We start from the raw sequence: 15,516 nt of genomic DNA, 5'->3' as shown, positions 1-15,516 counted from the left end.
GCGGGCTCAGGCAATCCACTCACCTCAGCCTCCCAAAGGCGCGGGATTACAGGCTGAGCCACTGAGCCCGGCTCAGCTAATTTTTTACTTATTTACTTATTGTAGAGACAAAGTCTTACCATGTTGCCTAGTCTGATCTCGAACCCATCGGCTCAGATAATCCTTTCACACCCCCCTCCCAAAGTTCTGGGATTACAGGTGTGACCCACTGTGCCTGGCCTACTTAAGAATATTTTTTTTTGAGTTGGAGTCTTACTCTGTTGCCCAGGCTGGAGTGCAATGGCACGCTCTTGGCCACCGTAGCCTCGACCTGCTGGGCTCAGGTGATCCTTCTACTTCAGTCTTCCAAGCAGCTGGGACTATAGGTGAGCATCACCATGTCCAGCTAGTTTCTTTTTTAAGCGAGAAAGCAGGATTTATTAAGAGGACAGAAAAGCTCCCACAGTGGGAGGGGACCTGAAGGGGTTGCCTATTTTTTTTGTTTTGTTTTTTTTTGAGTTGGAGTCTCACTCTGTCGCCCAGACTGGAGTGTAGTGGCTGCTCCCGGCCACCGCAGCCTCAACCTGCTGGGCTCCGGCGATCCTTCCACCTCAGCCTTCCGAGTAGCCGGGATTACAGGCTGAGCCACCGAGCCCCGCTAAGGGGTTGCCTATTTTTAAAAACAAATTTGTTTATTGTAGAGATGAGGTCTCGCCATGTTGCCTAGACTGGTGTCAGACCCACAGACTTAGGCAATCTTTTCACTTCCGCCTCCCAAAGTGCTGGGATTACAGGCATAAGCCACTGCTCCTGGCCTACTTAAGAATATTCTTAATGAAGCAGCAAAAATTATGAATTGCATTAACTTTTGATCCTTGAATATACATCTTTCTAAATAGTCGTATGAAAGATTAAGAAGTATTCATAATGCCTTCTGCTGTACACTAAGGAACTCTCAAAACAAGTGGTTTTTTGTATCAAAGTACTTTGTTCTATTCGTGGAACTATAACAGAAAAAAACAAAACAAAACAAAAAACAAGTGGTTTTTTTGTAGAGCAGAACTGGTGAGATCACATTGCAACCTGCACTAGTTGTGTTTACCATGGAACACCATCTTGAGTAAAAGATCTATTGGCTGGGACGGTGGCTCACACCTATAATCCCAGCACTTTCAGAGGCCCAGGTGAGAGGATTGCCTGAGCCCATGGGTTCGATGCCCGCCTGGAAAACTTGGCAAGACCTCATCGCTACTAATTAAAAAAAAAATTAGCCCGGCATGGTGGTGCATGCTAGTAGTTCCAGCTACTTGAAAGGCTGAGGTGGAAGGACCACCTGAGCCCAGCAGGTTGAGGCTGTGGTGGCCATGAGTGTGCCACTGCACTCCAGTCTGGGTATAGAGTGAGACTCTGACTCAAAAAGAAAAAAAAAAAAAAAGATCTATTGACAGGAAAACTGGTTATTCAGACTTAGGTACTTGGCAAACATTTGCATAAAAATAAGTGAAACTGTCAGTTCAAGAAAAATGCCTATTTGTTGTCATCGATATAACTGAACTTGCGAGCAAAAATAATTTTGTAAAAGTTGCATCATCACTTTTTGTGTGTGTGTGTGTGTGTGTGTGTGTGTGTGTGTGTGTGAGAGAGAGAGACAGGGTCTTGCCCAGGCTGGAGTGCAATGGCATGATCGTGGCTTACCACAGCCTAGACCTCCTGAGCTCAGGTGATCCTTCTGCCTCAGCCTTCTGAGCAGTTGGCATGACAAGCAGGTGCCACCATGCCCAGCTAATTTCTTGATTTTTTTTTTTTTTGCGATGTTGCTGAGTCTGGTCTCGAATTCCTGGGCTCAAGAGATCCTCCCACTTCAGCCTTCCAAAGTGCTGGGATTACAGTAAGTCCCCTATATATAAATGAGCTGCATCCTCAGAGTGTTTTCTTTTCTTTTTTTTTTTGAGTTGGAGTCTCACTCTGTTGCCCAGACAGGAGTGCAGTGGCTGCTCCCGGCCACTGCAGCCTCGATCTGCTGGGCTCCGGCGATCCTTCTGTCTCAGCCTTCCAAGTAGCCGGAATTACAGGCATGCGCTACCACGCCCGGCTGATTTTTTTTTTTTTTTAATTTATTGTAGAGATGAGGTTTCGCTGCCCAGGCGGGTCTTGAACCCACGGGCTCAGGCAATCCACTCACCTCAGCCTCCCAAAGGCGTGGGATTACAGGCTGAGCCACCAAGCCCGGCTCAGAGTGTTTTCTTAAGTCCAATTTGTAAGTCCAACAAAGTTAGCCTAGGTACCCAACTAACACAATCAGTTATATAGTACTATACTATAATAGGTTAATAATACTTTTTACACAAATAATACACAAAACACACAAAATAAACATTTTAAATCTTACAATACCTTGAAAAGTACAGTAATACAATATAAAACAGCTGGCATACAGGGGCAGGCATTGCATGAACAGGCAAAAGGAGCAACTATCTAGAGGATGGCACAGTACAGTACTGCAAAGTAAGTGCTGTACAGCAAAGTACATAAAAGTACAACCACTAGTAGAGGATGCACACACGCAACAATGTATGGCAGATATGTGAACTAACTTGTGATTGGACTTGTGAATGCATGTTTGCATCTTTGAAGGTTTGCAACTCGAAGGTTCGTATGTAGGTGACTTACTGTTTAGGCATGAACCACCATGCCTGGCTCATTGCTATGATCTTGACTACTTCCAACTGCTTTAAAATTCTTCTGATGAAATTAGAATATTAACAAATGTGATTTTTTGTTGTTGATAATGTAGGGTAAAACGTCACTATTTGGAAGATATTTTTCTTGCTTTATCACACAGGCTAGAAACCCCAGTACAATGTTGAACAGAAGTGGTGAGAGCAGAAATCCTTGTCTTATTCCTGATCTCAGGGTGAAAGCATTTAGTTCTTCATCATTAAGTGTGATGCTTTTAATAAATGCTATCAAGTTGAAGAAGTTTCCTTGTAATCCTAGGAATGGATATTGGATTTTGCCCAGTGCTTTTGCTGCATCTATTGAGGTGATCATTTTTTTTTTTTTTTTTTTGTATATTGACTAAACCATATTGGTTGATTTATCAATGCTAATTCAACTTTGCATTCCTAGGATAAGCTTCTATTTGGTCATGATATATTATCTTTTTTATATATTGTGGAATAAAAATGGCTAGAATTTTGTTAATTTTTACATATATGTTTATGAGGGATGTCAATCTGTAGTCTACTTGTTTAACATCTAGAATTTGGGTATAAGAGTGATGCTGGTCTCATAGAATGAGCTGGGAAGTATTGGTTCTTCTTCAATTTTCTGGAGGACTTATATGATTTCCTTTAAAATATACCAGGTTAACACTATGCAAAAAAGCTAGAGTGGCTGTAATACTATCAAAGTACACTTCAGAGCAAATGTTATCTGGAAAGAAAAAGACCATTTATAAAGTAGATCATTTCATTACAATAAAACTTTCATAAAGGATAAATTCATCTAAATAACAGGACAATTATAAATGCTTATGCAAGCCGGGCTCAGTGGCTCAGCTTGTAATCCCGTGCCTTTGGGTGGCTGAGGTGAGGGGATTGTCCAAGCCCGTGGGTTCAAGACCCGCCTGGGCAGGCAAGACCTCACCTCTACAATAAAATAAAAAAATTAGCCGGGTGTGGTAGTGTGTGCCTGTAATTCCGGCTACTTGGAAGGCTGAGGCGGAAGGATCGCCGGAGCCCAGCAGGTCGAGGCTGCTGCACTCCAGTCTGGGCAACAGAGTGAGATTCCAACTCAAAAAAAAAAAAAAGAAAAAAAAGAAAAAAAAAATACTTATGCAACTAATAGCAGAGCTTCAAAGTATATGAAGCAAACACTGACATAACTACAAGGAGAAATAAAAAAAATCCACAATTATAGTCAGAGATCTCAATATTCTCTTAATAGACAGAAAATCAGTAAGGACATAAAAGACTGAACACTAATATCAACCAATTTGACACGACTGACATTTGTAGAACACTCCATCCAGTAACTGCAGATACATATTTATTTCAAAAGCACAGTGAACATTTACCAAGATAGATCATACTCTGGGCCACAGAACAGTGTCAATAAGTTTAAAGTAATTTATATTATATATACGAAGTATGTTCTCTGATCACAGTGGGATTAAGCTAGAAATCAATAACAGAAAGATAACCAAGAAAACCCCTCCATGTTTGCAGCTACAAAGAACCCACGGTGAAAAAAGAAATCAATAGGGATTAGAAAATATTTTAAGGAAAAGATACACACAACATATCAAACTATGTGGGATGCAACTAAAGCAGTATGGATGGACACGTCCGCCACCCAATTCCTATAGAACAAAATAAGAGACATCTCGACCTGCTGGGCTCCGGCGATCCTTCCGCCTCAGCCTTCAAGGAGCCGGAACTACATGCGCGTGTGAACACGCCCGGCTGATATTTTGATGTATTGTAGAGATGAGGTCTCACCATGTTGCCCAGGCTGGTCTCGAACCCTCGGCCTCCCAAAGCGCTGGGTTTATAGGTTTGAGCCGCCATCCCTCCTGGTTCTTCTCTGACCTCTCCCCTCGTGTTTTCTTCTCTCCTTCCTCCCCTTTTCCCCCTTCATCTCTCCCCGCTGTTTAGTATTTTCCCTCTTACACCTCCTTTTTCTTATGTTTTCTTTTCTCTTTTTTCCCTGGCTCTCATCTCTCTGGTCCTCCTCCATCACCAGTGTGCTTCTGTCTTCAAAAAGAAAAGAGTTAAAAATTAAAAAATAAGAGCAGAAGAAAGGAAACAATAGTCATAGGAGCAGAAATTCATGAAATAGAAAACAGAATACCATCAGAGTAAATCTGAGCGAGCAAACGCGGCCTTTAAGACCAGAGATCCGTAAAACTGATAAGCCCCATCGCCAGGCCGATCAGGAAAAAAAGACACAAATGACCCACTGCTGGAACAAAGGGGTCAGATTCCGTAGGAATTAAAAGGACAATAAAGGAATGTTGGTAGCTGATTTACGTTAGTAAAGTAAGTAACGTGGCCATTTCCGCCAGCAGCCGAGCCCACTTGGGAGTCTGGGCCGACCCTTGGTCGGTGCACCGGGAGGCGGCAGAAAAAGCATTTTCCTCCCAAAGCAGTTTTCGCGTCCCTGGAGGGAAAACAACAGTTAAAGCGTAGCACTGGTCCGGCAGAGGAGCGTGGGTAAAACTAGGTCAAGAAAAGCTTCTCAGGGACGGTCGCTGCGCGACCCACACACGACCTCTGCAAACGTGCGCTCGGGCTCGGAACCCGCACGCGGCACTCCCGCGGGCGCCCCGCCGCTACCAGCGCCTGGCTCAGGGAACGCACCTCGGCCCAAGCTCGGACACCGGCAGCCCTGCGCCTGCGCGTTCGAGCCAAGCGCGTGCAGAAGAGGTCGAGGTGGCTGCCGGAAGTGTGACCTCTCGCTTCCCGCTGGTGATTCCCATCCGGGTCACGCCGATCTTCCGGGAGTCTCTGACAGGGCTCTCTACGCCGCTTTTTCAGCGACTTTTGGGTCTTCTACTCTTTGCTGTCGTCCCCAACTTACTACACCCTCGCGGTTCCTGCCTTTCCTTGTGTTGCTCCTCCCTTGGCAGCCGCGCCCGGGGTCGAGACTGCTAGCTGCAGCCGGAGCCGAAACTGGGCCTAGCTGTCTCGCGAGCCGCCGCCGCCTTCGTGGCTCGGGGGAAAGCTGTAGCCGAGCCGCCGCCGGGCGGTCCGCGCCCGGGCTTGGAGCTCCTCCCGCTTGGCCTTCCCCCGGGACGTCTGTGAGTTCAGGGTTGCGGACAGACGCGGCCGGGTAGGCCTGGGTCGGGGCTCGGCGCGGGAACTTTCTTCGAACCTGGAGTGTTTGGTTCAGCGGGGGCGGCTCCCCGGCATAGCGCGCCCCGGGCTTTCCAGGACTCCTAGGGCCGCCTGCTGTTCTCACTCGTTTCCCTGCCTCGCGTCCCCCTCTTCCCTCCAGTGCCGAAAAAGGAAGATTGTCTTGGGACCCCTGCATTACAGATGGTGCTGAAGAACTAAGGTAAATATCTGGACTCCTTAAAGTTTCAAGAGTCATTTATCTTTAAGGCTCTTAATTAATGGGCACGAAATCACCTTTCTTCACTTCCTGGAAAAGTGCCAAGGTTAAGACTGTCTAGTAGTTGTGTACTTTTTTCCTGTTTGGCCTTTTGTAAATAGGATCTTCCTCGAAGTGAGAACACGAGGGGCTTATGTGTCTCACAGTTTCTGGATTGTCTAAATTCCTTGTCATGTTTTATTTCTTTAAGCTTTTCCTTTTTTTTTTTTTTTTGGGTTGGAGTCTCACTTTGTCGCCCAGACTGGCTGGAGTGCAGTGGCCACTCCCGGCCACCGCAGCCTCGACCTGTTGGGATCCGGCGATCCTTCCTCCTCAGCCTTCCAAGTAGCCGGAATCACAGGCATGCGCTACCACGCCCGGCTGATTTTTTTTTTGATTTATTGTAGAGATGAGGTCTCACTACCCAGGCGGGTCTCGAACCCGCGGGCTCAGGCAATCCACTCACCTCAGCCTCCCAAAGGCGCGGGATTACAGGCTGAGCCACCGAGCCAGACTAAGCTTTTCCTTTAAAATAGCAGTTATTTACTAGTAGAGTGAACAAAGAAGAAACGAGAAACTGTAAAACTCAAGCTAAATAGTAGATGGGCAGTGTGTGATTTTGTGAGGAAAGAGATTGTAACTGATCACAAGATCTGTGTTTTTATATTCCAGGTAACATACTACTTTTATAAGTATCCTATTGCATGTTTAGAAGCACAAGGCTTCTAACAGCTCCTGGCTAACAGCATAAGGCTGTTTATTACTCTGTACTGATTGATAGCCTGTAATAGTTACATTACTTTGTTGGTGTGAATAGCCCCAGCTATGTCTGATCTGGAAATGTTCCATAACAGATAGACTCCGTGTGAAACAGGCCATTTATTAGTTGTTTAAGAAATGGCTATTTAGAACCATGTGACTGGATTCTTTTAACATTTGGATGGAAGTTAGTTCTCTTTTTTTTTTGAGTTGGAGTCTCTCTCTGTCGCCCAGGCTGGAGGGCAGTGGCACACTCACGGCCACTGCAGCCTCGACCTGCTGGGCTCAGGCGATCTTTCTGCCTCAGCCTTTCAAGTAGATGGAACTGCAGGCGGGTGCCACCACGCCCGGCTAATTTTTTTATTTATTGTAGAGACGAGGTCTCACCAAGTTGCCCAGGCTGGTCTTGAACCCCTGGACTCAGCCAGTTCTCTCACCTCGGTCTCCCAAAGTGCTGGGATTACAGGTTGAGCCACTGCACCCGCTGGAATTTAATTATTAATAAAGAGGAGTGTCCTGTTCAAAACCTGAAGGTTTTAACAGAGTGTGAGCAGGATTTAGAAATTGGACCTTCAGTATTGTGGAGAAAAGAAATGGGTTTACGGGATCAAAAGTGTTTGGATAGAGTGGACAAATATCTTGGTCTAGCAGTACAGTTCTGGTGTGTATACTAGGCATGCTCTACTCTCCAAAGTATCCTGATTAAGGAATTATATAACCATATGCATTCTCTCATTTGTTGGAGGAGAGGTCAGTTTGAGTTTGCAAATTATAGGATCAAATACTGTATCACTAGGAATCACTTAGTTTTTTGTGTTTTTTTTTTTTTTTTGAGTCAGAGTCAAAAGATGTCTTGGTCCTAGAACTATTCTATAACGTTACCAACCAAATTATCTCAGGTGTAAAAGCTTAGAATGATTGCACAGCTGAAACTTTACTCTAGGGCAGAAATCCAGTGTATACTATCCCAACTTTCCCAGATAAGCATCAAAGTTTTTGAAGTCATGCTCTCTTCAGTATGAATTTTGACCCTCAAGTCATGATCTTAACCAGGCCAGCCTTCAGATTATGACTGAATTTGACCATGTAATGGGGTAGAAACAAGGTGAAGCCTAGGCTATTATGTGATTTTGGGTATTCAAATATTCATGCACAAGTATAGGACCTTATTTGATCTAGAAGAAAAACAGCGTATTTATTATTTATAGGTATGAATAAAATGTCTAGGTTAAAAAGTGTCATAGTTAAAAGACTGAACTAATTTAAATGAACCTGAAAATGGAATTTTTTTTTCTGAGTTGTCTCACTCTGTTGCCCAAGCTGGAGTGCAGTGTCACACTCACGGTCACCGCAGCCTCAGCGTTCTGAGTAGCACTTGCTGGGCTCAGGCCATCCTTCTGCCTCAGCCTTCCGAGTAACTGGAACTACAGGCTTGTGCAACCACTCCCAGCTATAAAATGGAATATTTTAATACTAGCTTTTCATGAATACAGATTTCTCTTGTTGATTAGTTTTATTATTTCAGAACTTTTCTTTAATAATTTTACAGGTAGGAGTGCTTTTTGGTTACATGGCTATATAGTGGTGAAGCAGTCTGAGCTTTAAGTGTACCCATCACCCTTATTAGTACACATTTTACTTGATAGGAAATTTGTCATCCCTCCTCCTCATCTTATCTTCCTCCTGAGTCTTCAGTGTCCATTATACCATTCTATATGCCTTTTACAGACCCTTAGCTTAGTTCCCATTTTTAAATGAGAACATGCAGTACAAAAGACATTATTTTGTTCTTATAACAATAATATTCCATGGTAGATACATACACCACATTTTCATTATCCTCTGCACATTTGGTAGGCATTTAGGTTGATTCTCCTTTTTGCAATTGTGAGTTGTGCTGCAGTGAACATGCAAGTTTGGGTGTCTTTGTACAAAGACCTCTTTCTTTGAATAGATTTCAAATAGATTTAACTGTTGGATCGAATGGTAGATCTACTTTTAGTTCTTTTTGATTTCCATAGAGGTCATACTAATTTACACACCCACCAACATTGTATAAGCATTTCCTTTACGCTGCATCCATGCCAGCATCTGTTGTTTTTGAATAATGACCATTCTGACAGGTTTGAGGTGGTATCTCACTGTGGTTTTAGTTTGCTTTTCTCTGATGATTAGTGATGTTATCTTCTTTTGAGAGATGTCTGTTCATGTCATTTGCTCACTTTTTAATGGGGTTTTGTTTTTTTCTTGCTGATTTGTTTGAGTTCTTTGTAGATTCTTAATGCTCGTCCTTTGGTGGATATATTGTTTGTGAATATCTTCTCCCATTCTGTAGGTTGCCTGTTTGCTTTGTTGATTATTTCTTTTGATGTCCAGAGACTTTTCAGTTTTATTAGGTGTAACTTATTTTTGTTGCTGTTGCATTTGCTTTTGAGGTCTTAGCCATACATTCTTTGCCTAGGCCCATGTCCAGAAAAGTTTGTCCTAGGTTTTCTTCTAGGATTTTTATGGTTTCAGGTCTGATATTTAGGTCTTTAATCCATCTTGAGATCATTTTTTTTTTTTTTTTTTAGTAAGGGTCTCACTCTGTTATCCAGGCTGGGGTGCAGTGGCGAGCTCATTGCCACCACAGCCTCAACCCGCTAGGCTCAGGTGATCTTTCCACCTCAGCCTTCCAAGTAGCTGGAACCATAGGCATGTGCCACCAGCTAATTTTTTGATTTATTGTAGAGGTGAGATCTTGTCAAATTGCCCAGGCTGGCCTCAAATCGCTGGGCTCAGGCAATTCTCTTGCCTCTGCCTTCCAAAGTGCTGGGATTACAGGTGTGAACCATTGTGCCTGACTTGAGTTGATTTTTGTATATGCTGAGAGATAGGGATCTAGTTTCTGTTTTCTTCATATGGCTATCCAGTTTTTTCAGCACCATTAGTTGAATAGGTTGTCCTTTCCCTAGTATATGTTTTAGTTGCTTTGTCAAAGATCAGTTGGTTGTAGGTATATGTGTTTATTTCTGAATTCTCTCTTGTGCTCTGTTGTTCTATGTATCTGTCCTTGTACTTGTACTGTACTATGCTGTTTTGGTTAGTCTAGCCTGGTAGTATAATTTGAAGTCAGGTAATGTGACACCTCAAACTGTTCTTTTTGCTTAGCATTGTGTTTACTATTAGGGCTTTTTTTTTTTTTTTTGGTTCCATATTAATTTTAGGATTTTTTTTCTGATTCTGTGAAAAATAATGTTGGTAGTTTGATAGGGATTGCATTGAATCTGTAGATTACTTTGGGTGGTGTGATCTTTTTAACAATGTTGGTTTTTCCAATCCATGAACATGAGATATTTTGCCATTTGTGTGTGTCCTCTACAATTTCTTTCATCAGTGTTTTGTAGTCCTCCTTTTGGACATCTTTCACCTTCTTGGTTAAATATATTCATAGGTATTTTAACTTTTTGGCAACTGTTATAAATGGGATTGAGTGCTTGATTTGATTCTCAGTTTGGTCACTCTTGGTGTACAGCGGTGCTACTGATTTGTGTGTGTTGATTTTATATCCTGAAACTTTACTGAATTTGTTTATAGTCCAGCAGTCTTTTGGAGTAGTCTTTAAGATTCGCTAGGTTAGGGTTAGGGCGTACAGAGATAGTTTGATTTCTTCTTTTCCCATTTGGATACCCTTTATTTCTTTCTCTTGCCTGATTGCTCTAGCTAGGACTTCCTGAATGTACTTTTAATAAGGGGTTTCCAGGAATGCTGCTTAGTTCAAGATATTTGTCCATTTCCTCTGAATAAGTTAGGGAGTACAGGTGAACAGATTTTATAGGGTTGATTTTGTTTTTAAGATCTCCTGTAACAAGTGATAAGGGCCTCCTGAGACTTTTTATTTATTTTTATTGTATTTACTGATTTTTGAGACAAGGTCTCACTCTGTTGCCCAGGCTGGATGGAGTGGATGGCTCTATTATAGCTCACTGCAGCCTTGAACTCCTGGGCTCAAGCAATTTTTGTGCTTCAGCCTCCTAAATAGCTGGGACTACAGGCATGCACCACCATATTTTTCAATTGTTTGTAGAGATGGGAAGAGGGGTCTCACTATGTTGCTCGGGCTGGTCTTGAACTTCTGACCTCAAGTGATCCTCCTGCCTCAGCTTCCCAAAGTGTTGGAATTACAGGCATGAGCCACCATGCCCGACTGAAACTCTTGTTATCTGGAGGTAAACCTTGTCTCTGGTACAAATTAGAGTCAGGCATTCGGGTTGAGATCTAATGATGATTCAGAGACTTCTGTTCACAGTCTATTATGAACCCTGGACTGGTAAATCTCATTATATATGGCCAACCTAGGGAATTTTAATCTTATTGAACGGAAAAAGCAAGGAACAAAGATTGTGAATGATTTGTTAGATTCTTCCTAGATTTTTCTTTTTCTCTTCGATTGTTTTAGTTTTTCCAACCCTCCTAGTCTCAATCTCCAGAGGTGCCCACTTAAATTTCTTTAGCTACCTAGGTGTTCTTTTATTTCTGTTACAAATAAAAAAAAGAATAAAGCTTCTATAGCTTTTTCTTTTGATTTTTATTTACTGAAAATGAAGATTTAGCATTTTTTTTACCCTTTCTCATTTTTCACATATAAAAATTGTGATATATAATAACACATCTAATAACATAAAATATATAAGTAAATATACTCTGTAATAAATTTTATATTTGGATATCACAGTTTTTGTTTGAATTAGTATAGTCAATATTTGCATTATTGTAATAAGCAGATAGATAACTATGATTAAATTTCCTTTTCTATAATACCTGTTGAGTTTTTTTCCTGTAGTTTAGTAATTTTCTTTTATTTTTAGCTAGCTGGTTTTCTGTATTTCTGTAATTATTTCTGCTCTGTTGACAGAACTTATCTCTGTGGTCAAATAAATCAGATAATCCACCAGTTAATTTTTTTTTTCTTGGATATAGTCTTGAAATCCTCCACCCTCCTGCTCTAATTTGAGCTGTTACATTCCCTTTACTCTCCTTTGGAGAATTTTACTGTGTTTCTGTCCTGCATCAGATCTCCCTTTTTCTGGATCCCAGATTTTCTTTTTCTTTTTTGATACTCTATGTGGCTAAAAATGTTTTATTCTCTTTTGCATTGATAGTATGCCTGGGTACATAATTATAGCTTGAGAGTGTTTCCCTCAGAGCTTTGAAGGTGTTAGTCCTTGTCTTGTACTATGGAGAAGTTCAAAGCCGTTTTGATTTCCAGCCCCTTGTTTATAATGTTGTCCCCTTTGGAATATTTTATAAGCTTCTTTTTCCTGATATTCTGAAATTCATCATAATACACCTTGATATGTATCTTTTTTACTGTGCTTTGTACTCGTTAGGTCCTTGCAGTTTTGAAGACTTGTCTTTCAGTCCTAGACATTTTCTTGTTTTATTTATTTGGTGATATCCTCTGTTATTTTATCTGTTCTCCCTGGGCCGTCTGATAAAATGTTGGATGTCGAATTACGTGGTTTGATTCTCTTCTATTTTCTCTCCTGTTGTCCTTTCTTCTTCCTGTCCACTAGTAGCTTTTTCTTTTTGTTCTTTCTTTTTTTTTTTTAATAATTAATCAGTATTTTTTATTATGGTTTTGTGGGGTACAGTTAAGGGTTAGGTGTACAATTACGTTTCATTCAGGCACCATGTTGATAAGAGGTGTTTTCCCAGCCCCAGACAGATATTTGCTACTGTTAATCCCATCCCCCTCCCCCCCCTTTGGTTCTTTCTAATAAATTTTCTGAAAGTTATCTTTTAACTTCTGCTGGATAGTTCTGCTTTCAATTTTGTAATTTCCAAGAGCTCTTTCTTTCTTTTTTTTTGAGTTGAAGTTTCACTCTGTCACCCAGGCTGGAGTGCAGTGGCATGCTCATGGCTGCCGCAACCTTGACCTGCTGGGTTCAGGCGATCCTTCTGCCTCAGCCTTCCAAGTAGCTGAAACTACAGGTGCGTGCTACCACATCTGGCTAATTTTTTGATTTATTTTGGAGACAGGGTCTCACCAAGTTGCCCAGGCTGGTCTCGAGCCTCCGGACTCAGGCAATCCTCTCGCCTCGGCCTCCCAAAGTGCTGGGATTATAGGCTTGAACCACTGTGCCCGGCCTGAGCTCTTTCTTTTTATTTATTTATTTATTTATTTATTTTAGTTGGAGTCTCACTCTGTCACCCAGACTGGAGTGCAGTAGCTGTTCCCGGCCACTGCAGCCTCGACCTGCTGGGCTCCGGCGATCCTTCCACCTCAGCCTTCCAAGTAACTGGAACTACAGACGCGCGCTACCATGCCCGGCTAATTTTTTATTTATTGTAGAGATGAGGTCTTGCCAAGTTGCCCAGGCGGGTCTCGAACCTGCGGGCTCAGGCAATCCACTCACCTCAGCCTCCCAAAGTGCTGGGATTACAGGCTGAGCCACCGAGCCCAGCTAGCTCTTTCTTTTTAAGCAGTGAATTCTTGTTTTGAATAGTCAGTGTCCTTTCATTAATCAGATTTTTCTTTTTTTGAGTGTTCATTAGTTTCTGGCATTGTTTCTGTTTATTCCCAGTTTTTAATTTCTTCTGGTGATCTGCAGATGTCTGTTTTAACTGAGAGGTACTAGAAGTATCTCATAGGTCTAACAGTGTGGAGGGGGCCTCTCGATTAGGCAGTTCACTTGTAGGTTGGTCAGGTAGCTAGTTTGACTTTTCCTTGGTGAACTCCCAAATGTTACTGTAAGTTCTCTTATTACTATGTTACATAATTTCTCTCTGTTTTTTCCCGTAGAAGAGTCTTTTTTTTTTTTTTTGAGTCAGACTCTCACTCTGTTGCCCAGACTGGAGGGCAGTGGCACACTCATGGTCACCAGCAGCCAAGTCCTGCTGGGCTCAGGCATTCCTTCTGCCTCAGCCTTCCAAGTAACTGGAATTACAGGCATGTGCCACCGCGCCTGGCTAATTTTTTGATTTATTGTAGAGATAAGGTCTTGCCAAGTTGCCTAGGTTAGTCTGGAACCCGTGGGCTCAGGCTGTCCTTTCATCTAGGCCTCCCAAAGTGCTGGGATTATAGGCATGAGCCATTGTGCCTGACAAGAGTCTTCTAATTGCTTTCTTTGAGAAAGTGGGCTGAGGGGCTTTCTTTTTCTTTTTTTGAGTTGGAGTTTCACTGTGTCAACCAGACGAGTGCAGTGGCTGCTCCCGGCCACTGCAGCCTCGACCTGCTGGGCTCCGGCGATCTTTCTGCCTCAGCCTTCCAAGTAGCTGGAACTACAGGTGTGCGCTACCACACCCGGCTAATTTTTGATTTATTGTAGAGATGAGGTTGCCCAGGTGGGTCTCGAACCCGCGGGCTCAGGCAATCCACTCACCTCGGCCTCCCAAAGTTGGGATTACAGGCTGAGCGACCGAGCCCGGCAGGTTTTATTTTTCTTTGTTGACTTTACTTAATAATTGTTTTCAATACTTGTTACCTTACCCTACCCTTTGCAAGACTATAGCCTCCCTGCATCAGTCATTGAAAATAATAAATATCTAATCTGCTTGAGTCAGTGCAGGGTTCTGATTGCTTTGTACAATTTTCTCCCATTCCTATGAAAACAGAGCCCTCTTTTATTGGAAGTCTTTTATGTAGATGGCATAGAATTTGAGGAGAATTCCACAATTTTATACATTGTTTGGCACACAAATTCCTTCCCTTTTTTGATCAGATCTTTAAGATCCAAATCCTAGGATTCAGGTTGTCATATAATGGCTTATACCTTTGTGTATATTGGGTTGAGAATAAATGTCAGAATCTGGGATTTCATAGTATGTCTCCATCGAATGATTTCTGTTTTATTATCAGAGCACGTGGTGATAACTTGATTTTCTTTCTTTTTTTTTTTTTTTGAGTCAGAGTTTCACTGTCACCCAGGCTGAAGTGCAGTGACACACTCATGGCCACTGCAGCATTGACTTGCTGGACTTGGTGATCCTTCTACCTCAGCCTTCCAAGTAGCTGGAACCACAGGAGCATGCCACCACGCCCAGCTAAATTTTTTGATTTATTGTAGAGACGAGGTCTCGCCAGGTTGCCCAGACTGGTCTCAAACCACTGGACTCAGGCAGTCCTCTTACCTTGGCCTCCCAAGTGCTGGGATTACAGACTTGAGCCACTGTGCCTAGCCGATAACTTGATTTTCTAAAAGATTTGTTGATATGAGAGTAAATTTTTTAGGATAAATTTGTCAGAAAAGTAGAAATGTGCATATGTTTTGCTGTTTGAATAATATGGTTAATATAGATTTAGAATTATTAGTATGTGTTTTTGTTACCTTCAGTGGAACTTGAGACCTGTTTAAAATTCCTAGAAATAATATGGTAAATGAAATTTGTAACTTGGTAACTAATTGCTTTAAATAGTAGAGAATAGTTAATCAAAGAGTTCAATATCTTCCAACTATAATAACTAGGTATTATCTTTTAAAATTATTCTAGGTAGAAGAATACATGTTCACTTTCAGAGACCAAGAGCATGTTCCCAAACTCAATTTTGGGTCGCCCACCCTTCACTCCAAATCATCAACAGCATAGTAACTTCTTCACCCTGTCACCAACTCTTTATTCACACCAGCAGCTTATAGATGCGCAGTTCAACTTTCAAAATGCAGAGTAAGTATACTGATATTTTGGCCCATTTTATTTTCT

At 42.1% G+C, this 15,516-nt stretch overlaps 1 protein-coding gene across 2 annotated transcripts in view; it reads left to right on the top strand.

The window, feature by feature from the left end:
* The first annotated feature begins 5,968 nt into the window (after positions 1-5,968).
* PAPD4 (poly(A) RNA polymerase D4, non-canonical) overlaps positions 5,969-15,516 on the top strand; it is an 81,888-nt gene continuing 72,340 nt past the window's right edge. For both annotated transcript variants that reach the window (XM_008060725.2, XM_021713746.1), the window contains exons 1-2: positions 5,969-6,039; positions 15,307-15,480. In XM_008060725.2, coding sequence (XP_008058916.1) covers positions 15,344-15,480 — 137 coding nt within the window. In that variant the 5' untranslated portion in view covers positions 5,969-6,039; positions 15,307-15,343. The remainder of the gene's footprint in view (positions 6,040-15,306; positions 15,481-15,516) is intronic.

This window comes from Carlito syrichta, unplaced genomic scaffold (genome assembly GCF_000164805.1).
Source record: "Carlito syrichta isolate Samal-C Ts95f unplaced genomic scaffold, Tarsius_syrichta-2.0.1 Scaffold304710, whole genome shotgun sequence".
NCBI classification, from domain to species: Eukaryota; Metazoa; Chordata; class Mammalia; order Primates; family Tarsiidae; genus Carlito; species Carlito syrichta.
The sequence above is the reverse complement of the archived record's forward strand: the minus strand, read 5'-3'. Positions and strand labels throughout refer to the sequence as shown.